The following is a 12,339-nucleotide window of genomic DNA, read 5'->3' as shown; positions in this document are numbered from 1 at the left end:
AGTCATCCTATCTACTAAGTTTATAAGATATTAGGCTCTGAAACGAACCTACAAACATAAATTCATTTAGCTGACAATGACAAACACCACAACGTTCAAATTTAGGCTACAAGAAAAACATAAAATGTTGTACAAAAATGTAAGAAAATAGTATTTTGTACCACATATAAAACACCCACCAATCTCAACTCAAACTACAAAAAACAAGGAATTTAAAACTGAAATGAATGAGAAATACCATTTTGTTTACTAGAACTAAGACATATCAACAAAGAATGACTAAATTTGACCAAGTTTACGACCGGATGGATTGCAGTGTCAAAAATCAGAATTCACAACTACTACTCTAGATTTAGACGACAAGGAAGCATACAAATGTACTCTAATAATTCACATCTTTGAGTCAATGTCACACAAACAAACCTACACATGTGAACAAACGAAAACACTCATATTTTGAAAACCTTGGAGAAGTCGAAGGATTCTACCAGATCAAGATGTGTGAAAAAGAGGATATGTGAAACAAAGAGAGACGTTAAGGAACAACGATGAAGGAACAGAAAAAGAGGGGAAATGGAAAGAAATAAATAAATCCTGTTAAACATGAGGATGGGAAACAAGGAGAGAAGTTAAGGAACACGAAGAAGGAACAGAAAGAGAGGAAAATGGAAAGGATTGGATGAATCCTGTTGAATAGGATAGTTAACATGAAATAAATATGACAGGAAGAATAAAAACAATAGACAGAGAGAAAAATTGAAGATCACGATGGCATGAGATTGTAGAAGCACAAAGAAGGTTGAATATTTATAATGCAAATATAGAATAAGCATAATATTGGTTACTAAATCACAGTGGGGAAAACCAAAAGAATATAAAAAAGGCAGAGAAGAAGATTGATATAAGAGTAGGAGGGCGTAAGAAAAAGAGTAATGGAATAACAGTAAAAGGGAGAAATAAATCAGTAAAAATCTATTACAATAGAAGAGTGATAAAAATTTTAGAAAGGAAATGTATGAGATGAGGAACATCAGTATAATATTATGTAGATTGTTGAGGTATGATGAAAAGAAGGAGAGGGAGAAAAAGACGATGGAGAAGAAGGGTGAGGTGAAGGAGAATGGGGAGGTGATAGAAGGAGAAGAAGAAAGAGAAAAAAATGAAGACGAAACAAGAGAAGGATGAGGCGAAAAAGGAAAAGATGAAGAAAATTTAGGAGAAACAGGATAGAGGGAGAAGGAAAAGGGCAAGAAAAGGAGAAGAACAAGGAAAAGGAGAAGGAGAAAGAATGTAAGGGGAAAGGAGTAAAATGTATGAGATGTGAGAGCAAAGCAAGAAAGAAAGAGGAGTGCATGGAGAAGAAGGATAAGAGTATATAAAAAAGCAAAAGGTGATAAAGAAGCAATAAATTAATGAACAATTTGAGAAGGGAAAAGATAGAACGAGATAATGAAATCTTAGAGAATAGAAAAATACTACAAAATTAAAAAGAGACAATCGGGAAACTTGAAACAAGAAAGTAAACAGAGACTGAGAGACAATGATAACAACGGAGACGAATAAAGAGTACACAGAGGAGAAGAAGAAGCAGGAGACAGAAAGTGGGAAGAAAAAGAAGAAGCAGAAGAAAGAAAACGGATGGAAAGGTGAAGCTGAAGATAGAAAACGAAAAGATCAAGAATAAGCAGAAGAAAACGGAAAGAAGATGAAGCTTAGAATAAAGAAAGAAAGAGTATCCGCCCTCTCCACTCAGCTGATCGTTATTCAATTTATTTTTAGCTCAAAATTTTATTCGCAATATCCTGGCGCCTTGCTCAGCTTATTTACATAGAAATAAAACCAACTATATTATAATATACAGATATACAGGCTTTAAATCAAACAGCCTAACAGTGCATAAGTCCAGTTAAATACAGATATACAGGCTTTAAAGATAGCAGCCTAACAGTGCATATAGTCCAACAAATACAGATATACAGGCTTTGGATTAGACAGTTCAACAGTGTATATAGTCTAGCTAAATACAGATATACAGGCTATAGATTAAACGGCCTAGGAGTGCATATAGTCCACCAAAAACAGATATACAATTTATCAGAAGAAACAGTTTAGCTTCAGCTGAATACACACAGTGCATAAAATCAAACTAGATAAAGATATACTGGGAAATAAAACAGCCTACTCTTATAGTTAGCCTATAAACCGTAAAAGAGCCTAAGATTTGTAGTAAGCCTTGACAAAGGCCAAGGACCTTAAACTGCCTTGCATCCAATAACATTTACTACATCAGGAAATGGGAACATGTGCATCTCAAATTTCATTCGACACTGGAATAAGGAGCGATACTTCAGACTATAGTGAGGTCCACGTTATAATGGCAGTGGAGAAAGATAGGAGACCAGCGATGCCGATTCTCTGCCATGCCACTGCCTTCTATAGGGAATAGCTGATACCGGTATATCTGATCATAGAGAAACAATAGCGTAAGTAGATATCCCATGGTATAGGGCGTTTATGTCGCAACTTTTACTGTTATCTCAAGCCGATTACTGTCGATTTTTACTGTTTTGACCGGGTAAGAGTGTATGAACGGCACAATATGAGAGACTACCAGCGTCATAAAGCTTCACGGGAAAGAGCTATGTGGACTATCGGCTTGAGATAACAGTAAAAGTTGCGACATAAACGCCTTATATCATGGGATATCTACTTATTGTTTCTCTATGATCTGATGTAATATTAAATGTTCATTCTTGTTTAAAGTAATCAAATATATTTTATTTGTCAAAAAAATATATTTCACAATGATTTAATAATGAAATTTTATGATTGAGATTAAATATTTTGTAAATTAATCATATTTCTACACTGTTGACATACGATCAGCCAACATGGCAGAGCTGGAAAAGGATAGCACCACCTGCTTTGTCGAATGATAGACAAGGATATCAACACCAATGTTAATAAAATACTACCATTATAACGTGGACCCCACTATAATAGTGAACCAATGATTTTTTGCAACACTTAGCGACTGCAGTGTGTAGTAAATCAGGTAGATTAGATCGACAGTAATTGGCGGAAAACTGTGTGGGGTGGGGGTGAGTTTTGAGGGTTGGGAGGGGTAACCATTGTTTAGAACAGGGCAGGAGGGCGGTGAGGAGAAGCGGGGTGTATGGAGGAGGGTAGGAGAGCCGATCTCATTTAGTAAAGTTCAAGGATTTGTTAGCTAGATGCGGCACTGACTACAGTCAAGTGGTTGAACAAAGAGAGAAGAATCTGTGACAGTGAGAGAGAGAGATTGATTGATTGATTATATGCCTTTTTTAGGGCGGCATTAGGACTCCTGGTCCTCTCTGCCACACAACCCTAAACTGTAAAATAAATATAAATGAAAATATTAATAAATATAATGAGAGAGAGAGAGAGAGAGAGAGAGAGAGAGAGAGAGAGACGCACATTGATTGATTGCCTTTATTAAGGGCGGAGTTAGGACTCCAGGTCCTCTCTGCCACACAACCCTTTACATTTCATACAAATAATACTATAAATATCAAAAGAGAGAGAGAGAGAGAGAGAGAGAGAGATACATAGAAACAGTGAGAGAATGGAGGATAAAGTAAGATCAAGAGAGAGAAAGGAATCAATGGAAGGAAAATGGTTAAGACGAAAGGGTAGTGATGAATCAATGAAAGACAAATACTAGAAGAAGAGAAGTGAAATGGAGAAGAAAAGAATAGAAGATATAGAATGATTGTATTTTATCAAAGATAAGTGAGAAAGAAAATTAAGAGAGAAGAAGAATTATGGGAAGTGGAGGAAAGAACAATGAGAAATGAAATGATAAGAAAAGGAGTAAGGAAAATGAAAATGAGAGGAAGAGGCAGAATGATAAATATAATATAATGATAAATAAGGAATATAAGGTGAACTAACAACGTGAAAGAAACATGTACAATAAGAATAGTTTTAGAGAGGGTTTTAGTGAGAAGTAAGAGCAATGAAAGTAAAACGGGAGAAGAGAAAAAAGAGAAAAATTAAAAAGGGAGCAAAAGAAGGATAGAGAACTGAAAAATGAAGAAAGAAAGAAGGAAACAATGAGAGACGGATACAGGAAAATTGGGGAGAAAATAGAGAAACCGAAAGAGAGGATAGAAAGAAAGAAAGCAAAAATTGAAGGTACAAGAAAAAATAAGAAGCCAAGAGAGAAAGAAAATAATGCAATAGAATACAAGTGGATCAAGAATACGTGTAAAGAGAAAATTAGCGATAGAGAGAGATAATGAGTTGGAAAAAGATAAGAGAGGGAGTGAGAAAATGCAGGGGTGAGAGGAAGAGACAGAAAGAAAGAGCAAGAGAGAAAGAAACAACTAGCGTCTACCCTGTCTAATCAATTACTAGAAAACATTGCCATTTACTACCCTTGCCTTTTCACCTTTATTACATAAGAAAGCCAACAGTCACATCACATCCTATTAGGGTCTACTACAATGCATCACAACCTATTCCACAAAAAAGTCTCAATTTAGTGAACGTTGGATTTTTGACAACGTTTCAAGTCTATTCAATTATTTCACACAATTTCAAATTCACAAATTCCACCGAATCTCCTATAGTGTGAGGTCCACGTTATAATGGCAATATTTGATTAACATTAGTGTTGCTATCCTTGTCTATCATTCGACAAAGCAGATGGCGCTATTCTTTTCTAGCTCCGAAACGAAACGTTAATCAGTCCAGTTGTTCAGACGTGATGATGCGTCATTCGTGACTTTCCTATCCCTACATGTAGGCTATAAGAGGATTCTCTCCTTATTATGTACTGTAGATAGATAGATAAGGAGATTAGCCTACAGCATATTACAGAACTCAACATCTAGTAGGATATTCTCAAAATATTTAGCATAATATATCAGTGCGTGATGAGGAGTGTCAAAAGATGTTAACAACTACACTATAGTGAGGCAGTGTTTGATTAGCAATGGTATTGCTATCCTTGTCTTTCATTCAACAAAGCGGATAGCGCTATCTCTTTCTCGCTTTGCTCTGTTGCCACATCGTCTTTCAACAATGTAGAATTAATAATTATCAACAAAATATATCATCTTAATTATGAAAATTCATTATGAAATTATTGAAAAATGTGACCTACTGCTTAATAAAATATAATTGATTATTTTAAATGAGAATGAACAGTTAATATTACATCAATAAACCTACATCAGCTACCGTCTATAGAAGTCAGGAATTGACAAGACAGAGGTTCGGCAACGTTGTTCTCCTATTTTATTTATTTATTCATTATTGTATAAAATACTATAATCATAATACAATTATGACATTGGAGGAAAAACTAGGCTGAGCCTGTACTATTCTCTCCAAAAATTTTGATAAAATGTTGATGTTGTCCAATAGATAAGGTTATATATAATCTTACACTGCTTTGTCACTTGATTTTCGGTCCAGGAATGATGATTTAAAGTTTTGAATTTCGAAGGTTGATTTTATACTCTAAATAAATCACAGAATGTATCACAATAAATTAAAAACTTAAGAAATATTGCACTTATTTAAAAAATTTGAATACAGAATCAAAAACCTACTCACTATTTGTTATTTACAAATCTTTCTCCACTGCTATTATAACGTGGACCTCACTATAAAATCTACACTGTCAGCACCTCTAATGATTATCATCATTGTTGCCCATTCAACGAATGATGAAATTCAACAGTGAACAGTGAGATGTTGCTATTTGCGTTGAAACGACCAAGTCTACGTTAACCTTGATCGCGTCAGGTTTTATGCAAATGACCACATTTCAAAGGAAAAACACAATGTATGGGAAAACAAATAATACAGAACCGTATGTAAATGTAAAGAACAGATTTATGAAATGTGCAAAACGTTTCCAATGCCACACAGATTATTGGAGTTTTTCACTTTATCTATTAATAAACAGAAGTCCACGTTATAATGGCAGTATTTGATTAACATTGGTGTTGCCATTGTCTATCACTCGCGCTTCGCGCTCGGTAGGGGGCTTCGCCCCTGCACCCCCAGTAGGGTGGGTTAGCAGCCTCCGCGCTTCGCGCTCCAGCTGGGAGGCGGGCTTCGCCCGCCCAATTGCCTTTTATGGCTGTACAGTGTTGGGTAGCATCTCGATCATGAAAAAGTAATATTTAATCTTTTGTGTAGTTGAGAATTTGATATTGTGGTAATTATTCATATTAAATAAAAATACTAAGAAATTGTCAAAAACCACAGATTAATTAATACTTAGAAAGACCGGTTTTCGGTTGTTACACCATTGTCAATCTCTAATAAACTCAGTTTTATTATTGACAATTTCTTAGTATTTTTATTTAATAATACAGTATTTAATCATTGAAAAATAAGAAAGTCGACGAAGTGTATTGAAAACTTTCAATTTTAAATTATGCTGTCTTCATAATTAAAAATTGATAATTATTTTTGCAGCTAAAATTCGCAAATCATATCAAAGAAACCATGTAAAACAAGTGAAGAAAGTAGATGGGCCATTTAGAAGCCACCAACATGCAGCCTCAAAATTATAAATTCAAATTATCACATGGCTCGACTTTCACTCCATTTTAGCCCACATTATAGTTCCAGTCGCCCACCAACCACATCAGGTATAGGAAGATTAAACTAACAATAAAAAAGATTTAAGTGTTGCAAAAATGTTGAAAAGAAATTGCAGTAAAAAACAGACAAAAACGTCTAAACTTTAATGTTATTCAAACGTTTGTTGAAATTGTTACCTTTCACACACAATTCGTAGATGGTGCCACAAAGAGACCGAAACGAATAAGAGAAAATGGAGAGGGAGAGAGACAGCTTCAAAATTGCACGAATAAAAATCAGACTGAAACCCACACAATTTGACAGAAATGAAAAAGAAGTGTAGAGAATTTAAGTAACAAGTTGTTGGAGACTACCAACGCTATTGGTGTCATTCAGAATTAAAACAATTTTTGAGATAGAGTTTAAAAGAATTTGAAAGGTTTGCCACGTGCGAAACGATTTGGAGAGGAAGAGGAGTAGGAGAGAGAGAGAGTAGACCAACAAGAGTGAAAGAAAGACTAAACGGGGCGAGATAGAAGAGATCGAAAGATGAGAAAGATTGAAAAAAAGGATGAATATGGAGATGTGAGAAGTTGGTAGAAGAAGAAGACGAGCTGAGAAAAAATATGATAAGGAAGAAAAGTAGAAGGGAATTGAAGAATAGGTGGTGGACAGGTGGAAAAACATTAAGAACAGGTGAAAAAGAGTTGTGGATAAAATCAAGAATAAAAGAAAGATGAAGGTTAGGAGAAGAGAAGCGGAGTGGAGAGCAAGAAAAGATGGAAGAGGAAGAGGAGAAAGAAGATAATAAGAGAAAGTGATAGATAATCGTGGAAAATTAATTAAAAAAGAAGAGAAAACGAAAAACGAAACAGGAAGAGATAGAGTAAGGATGAGGACAAGAAGAAGAATATAAAAGGTGATGAAGGATGGAAGAGAAAGGCAATCAAATAGATGGAAGAGGTGAAGGGTGTGGGTAGAAAGAGAGGAATGAGGAGAAGGAGGAGACGAAGAGAAATATTAAGAGGTGACAAAGAAGAAAGTGGAGAAGAAGGAAGAAGGGAAGAAGAAAGAGGAGTAGAAAGAAGAAAAATAAAAGAGAAGATGAGAAGATAGAGGAGAAGGAAAAATTGAGAGGAGAAGACGGAAGGGGAAAATAATTATACTGAAAAAGTACTGGTGAGGGAATAAATATTATCCAAGAATGTGATGCAGAGGTAGAAGAGATGAGAGAATACCTTGGAAAATTGAAAATGAATTCAGAATATTAAAATTGATAAAAATAAAGTAAGTACAATAAAGCAAAACACAATTAAATTGAAGTAGAGGCGACGTTTTTTCAGTAGTTTTGGAGGTGATATAGTGGCTACTTTTTCTACTTAATTGAAAGACTAGATATTGTCAAAACCACAGAATTATAAAAAATCAAGGCACCGTTTTCAGTTTCTACATCTCTATGATGATCATTATCAATCTCTGGTAAACTCTTAAAAGAAATGTTCTTGAAGGTGAAAGATCTAGTAAAAACAGGAGCACATAACACATTATGTGTCCTCAGAAAAACCAATGGGCTCTAAATAAAAAATAAGAAACCTCAAGAAAAAATGGAAAACAAAAATGAAACGAACAATTATTGAAAAGGCAGTAGTTCTGTGGGTGAACGAGGGAGCCCCTCCCTTCAATGTGGGCCACATATACAGCTGGCAGAATAATGCAAAGCAGGCATACCATAACAAGGCTTGCCACACCCAACAGCCGCTCAACAAATGACACAATAATTATGCACCGAAACCAAACAACTTATCCAATTTAGAATTCCAAAAAAATTATTCTCTCACAAAAATAAACAACTTAGAAAACAAGTGAAACACTTTGGTATGAAGATACGCCGGTCGCCACCTTTCATAGTTCTTACGCGTTGAACTGTCGGTCCCGGCTGAAGTATGGACAGTCTTAAGGCCAATTGAGAGCTCAAATTATATATTCAGACCAGAACCTTTTTGTAGGAGACTCCACACAAACAAAAATGCAGTAACTGATTATAGCCTATTTATTCATTAAGCTATTAAGGTGTAGGCATTTCATTTGCTAATTCTGGGTGCATCAAATCATTTTCAGTTAATATTCACAAACATTTTGTTAGTAAGCTGAGATAGATATGAGCTCAGATCATAGCACTAGATGAGTTCTATTCAAGAAAGCACACAGTTCGTAGCTAAAGCTTTGATTATTTGAAAAGAAAAACATGTTTTTTTCTAAAATCTATATCAATGATGAGAGTGGGATTTGAATAGTTAGTTGACAACTCTATCTGAATAGTTGTGTCAAGTAAAAAATAACTTTCTTCAAGTGGTTCTTTCTTGGAAAAATATTTAAATGATCAATGTTTTGGAAACAAATGACTACTAAACCATTTCAAATATATTGTTGCTTTCCCATCTTATTGTCAATATTAGGAGATTTTTGGGGACCTCAAACACTTTAATTCAATTCAATTTTCTTTCCATCCATGACCAGTCTTTACTCTGGATTGATTTCGTCATACGATTTCATCAAATTATGACCTGACCTGAACTCTCTATACCTCAACTATAATACCGGTACCTTGTCAAATAATTCTAGACATCTAAACCAGACAGTTTGTTTGGGTTGATGTATGTACCTAGACCTAGTTTGCAATCAATCTCTTGAGTGTTATCATAGAATAAACATGGGAACCTTGTGCATGATTTTTCTATAGTTGATTCAGAATGCTAAGCTTATTTTACACATACTAAGAATATGCAATAGGCTACCTATTGACAAAAAACACTAAAGTTGTAATGAAAAAGAAAACCATTACACATTTCAGAACACCTCTAGCTGAAAAATATTATTGTTCTATGAGTTTTAAAGTACGGTACACACTAAAAAGTGTGTACAGTATTGTACGGTTAGTGCTACTAAATAAGAAATTAACACCCTTCCAAGATAGACCACATGCTCCAGTTACTTAAAACAGATATTGCGCTAAATCTAATTGATAATTAGGCTTGTTGTTAATTAAATTGGTTACACTGGCAGCTCAAATTCCATTGTCTAAGCATTCAATTAGCTAATGCATAAGGTGCCAAACATAGAGTAATACCAATAATATTGATCAATTGAGAGGTTAAATTAGGTTTATCTGGCAATGTGTGCTATGTTGTCGATTATATAGGTATTGAATAATTGATAAGATTATTATTCATTTGTTTTTGAATAGATTATTAATCTGTTGTTAGATAAAGGTGCATGTAAGTGTTGAGTACCGTACCTAATAATGTCAAGGTTAAAGTATTTGCTAGGTGCGGTACTGAAATAGGTTGTACTTGAATCTGATTTGGATCATGTGTAACAAGTAAATTGATTTGAAACAATTAAAGGAAAGTGAAATGAAGTCTAAAATGAAGATTCCGCATGTGATTATGACTCACCTGAACAAAACCAGCATGGAAGGCAATTTTTCAAACGCAACAAAACACACAATAATGACAACACTAGTGCTTGCAAGTCTCAGTTTCAGTCAAAAAGCAGCAAAATACATGAATCAATGTTTATTTCATTCAGTTATACAACACTTTTTAACTCACAATCCTACTTACTCTAGAAAAAGCAGAGCTCGCCGGTGTAAATCCCCAATTTGGGTTAGAATCGAAAAACATCTTCCTATCCTTATCTAGCTCCTGGCGTAATTCTTGAAATACCTCGTCCCCAGATTTACCTCGAATTCGATCACTTAACCGCGTCCTAGGTCGTTCACGAAACATATCAATACGTGAATCACGAATGAATTAATTTTCGTTTGAAAACACTTCACGCAATACTATAAACACTCAACAATCGCCTTGATCTAGAATGTTCTAGAGAGAAACTGAGAACTGAGCAACTGAGAAGAAATTTCAATGCAAATCCTTGTGTTTAATTTTAGTTCATCAATCGACACGAATTGCAGATGGCAGCACAGTACGGTGACACAAATTCAAAACTGATTGTAGATGGCAGCACCTTACAGGCAATAAAATTCTCAAAATCCTATGAGTTATGTCAAATTTTATCGTTTATTCCAAAATTCACTAGATAAAACTACAATTAATTAATTTTATAGATTAATAAAAATGTAGAAGATGTTAAATTACATTAATTTTTCGAGTTGAACATCCAATTGTCTCTGTAATGTCGTAAAATCTGAATCAAATTTCAGAGCTATACACTATTTTTAATTTCAAATCTCCCGGGAACAAATACGGCTGCCAATTTTATTTCTTGGTTATATATTTTGAGAATTTGATAAAAAATATATTTTGATATACTTTTAAAAATGAAAAAAATCAAAATATGCAATCAATCATCCAAAATCGACTTTTAATATGATTTTATTCGACCTATATAAAAATATTAGCCAAGAACCTATCATGCATTTATCAAATTATGTCTTTAAATAAGTATATTCTACATTATTGTCTATTTTATTTCTTGAATTATGAATAAATCTTCCGGATCTCAAGGGTTGTCAAAAAACAAATTTCTGCTTACCAATTTTGCAGCTGTGCTGGTGCCATTTGCCATTATCTTCCGGTTTAGGAAGCAGAATCCTAGAGTAGGAACGCATGAGGGACTTGAACCAGTGAAACATTATTATTTTTAGTGGTAAATTGTTTGACAATAGATTATTAGTTATAAATAATGGCAAACACCGGACCTCCCGATTCGTGGGAACAGCAAGCCGATGCCGCTGCTGACGATAACGCAGAAGCAAACGATATGTCGGCAAAGTTTTTCACGTTAAACGTTAACGCAGCCGAATTTGTGCCTTCGTTCAACTTTACACCTCCTTCACAAACTGACTCCAAGCCACCTGTAGAAACTGCTGAAAATGCAGAAACGCCGGTGACGAATGGTCAGTAATTCATCAAATTTGTATACAGTTTCAGTCATTGTTCTCTCACTATGGCCAATTACATGTCAGTGTTGAATGTAGGTTAGGATTCTGAGTCATAGTACTAAAGCCATGGTTTTTGATTGCATTGTTTCTTCTGCCAAATTTATGGACTTTGGAACTCTATTTCTCACATCATCATAGAAAATGTGTGGTTTCATCAATTTCTCTTTGATCGAAATGTTGATTTGACTCTGTAATACGGTATTGACTTATCACAGTATAAATTAATGTCTGAAAAATTTAGTTCTTATTCAACTTTGTGTTCAAATGCTTGTCATTCATCTGTATAATTATTCTAATACAGTTTGACAAGTATTAGATAACCTGTTGTCTGTTGATTACTATTGATTATCAAATGATTAAACTTGTTCATTAAAATAGCGTACCGTTCTGTGTTATCATGTTACATTGTTGTACCATATCTTAATCTCTGTTTACAACTTGGACAGATGTTTACTATTTGAACAATACAACAAACTGAATAATAAAAAATTTCCTCTTTCTAAAGAAAATTACTATCTTGGTGAACAAATTTTAAATTGAAATAACTGCCTGACATGTAAGATTTATTGAGTTTATGACTCATACAAATCGTGTTTTTGTATTGGCTGTTTTTACACTTATCGATTGTTGATCGTCACTCAGAATTGTTCTCTGATTGGTTAATGGCTAATTCTCAACAATATCTGAATATCTTAGCCAATCAGGTGTTCATTCAGAGTGTATGTCGACAATCGGAACAATAGGTTGAATGTCCAATTCCTAATGCCGCATCTACATTTCGGCCGAAT

The 12,339-nt window shown here is 34.4% G+C and overlaps 1 protein-coding gene across 1 annotated transcript in view; it reads left to right on the top strand.

Annotated features, from left to right (window-relative positions):
* Window positions 1-11,154: 11,154 nt before the first annotated feature.
* The window catches only part of LOC111052573 (eukaryotic peptide chain release factor GTP-binding subunit ERF3A), a 43,974-nt gene continuing 42,789 nt past the window's right edge, over window positions 11,155-12,339 (top strand). The window contains exon 1 of the mRNA XM_039433708.1: window positions 11,155-11,506. Within this exon, the coding sequence (XP_039289642.1) occupies window positions 11,293-11,506 (214 nt within the window). The 5' untranslated portion in view covers window positions 11,155-11,292. The remainder of the gene's footprint in view (window positions 11,507-12,339) is intronic.

The sequence above is a fragment of the Nilaparvata lugens genome, chromosome 8 (assembly GCF_014356525.2).
Source record: "Nilaparvata lugens isolate BPH chromosome 8, ASM1435652v1, whole genome shotgun sequence".
NCBI classification, from domain to species: domain Eukaryota; kingdom Metazoa; phylum Arthropoda; class Insecta; order Hemiptera; family Delphacidae; genus Nilaparvata; species Nilaparvata lugens.
This window is presented reverse-complemented; position numbering and strand designations above follow the sequence as displayed.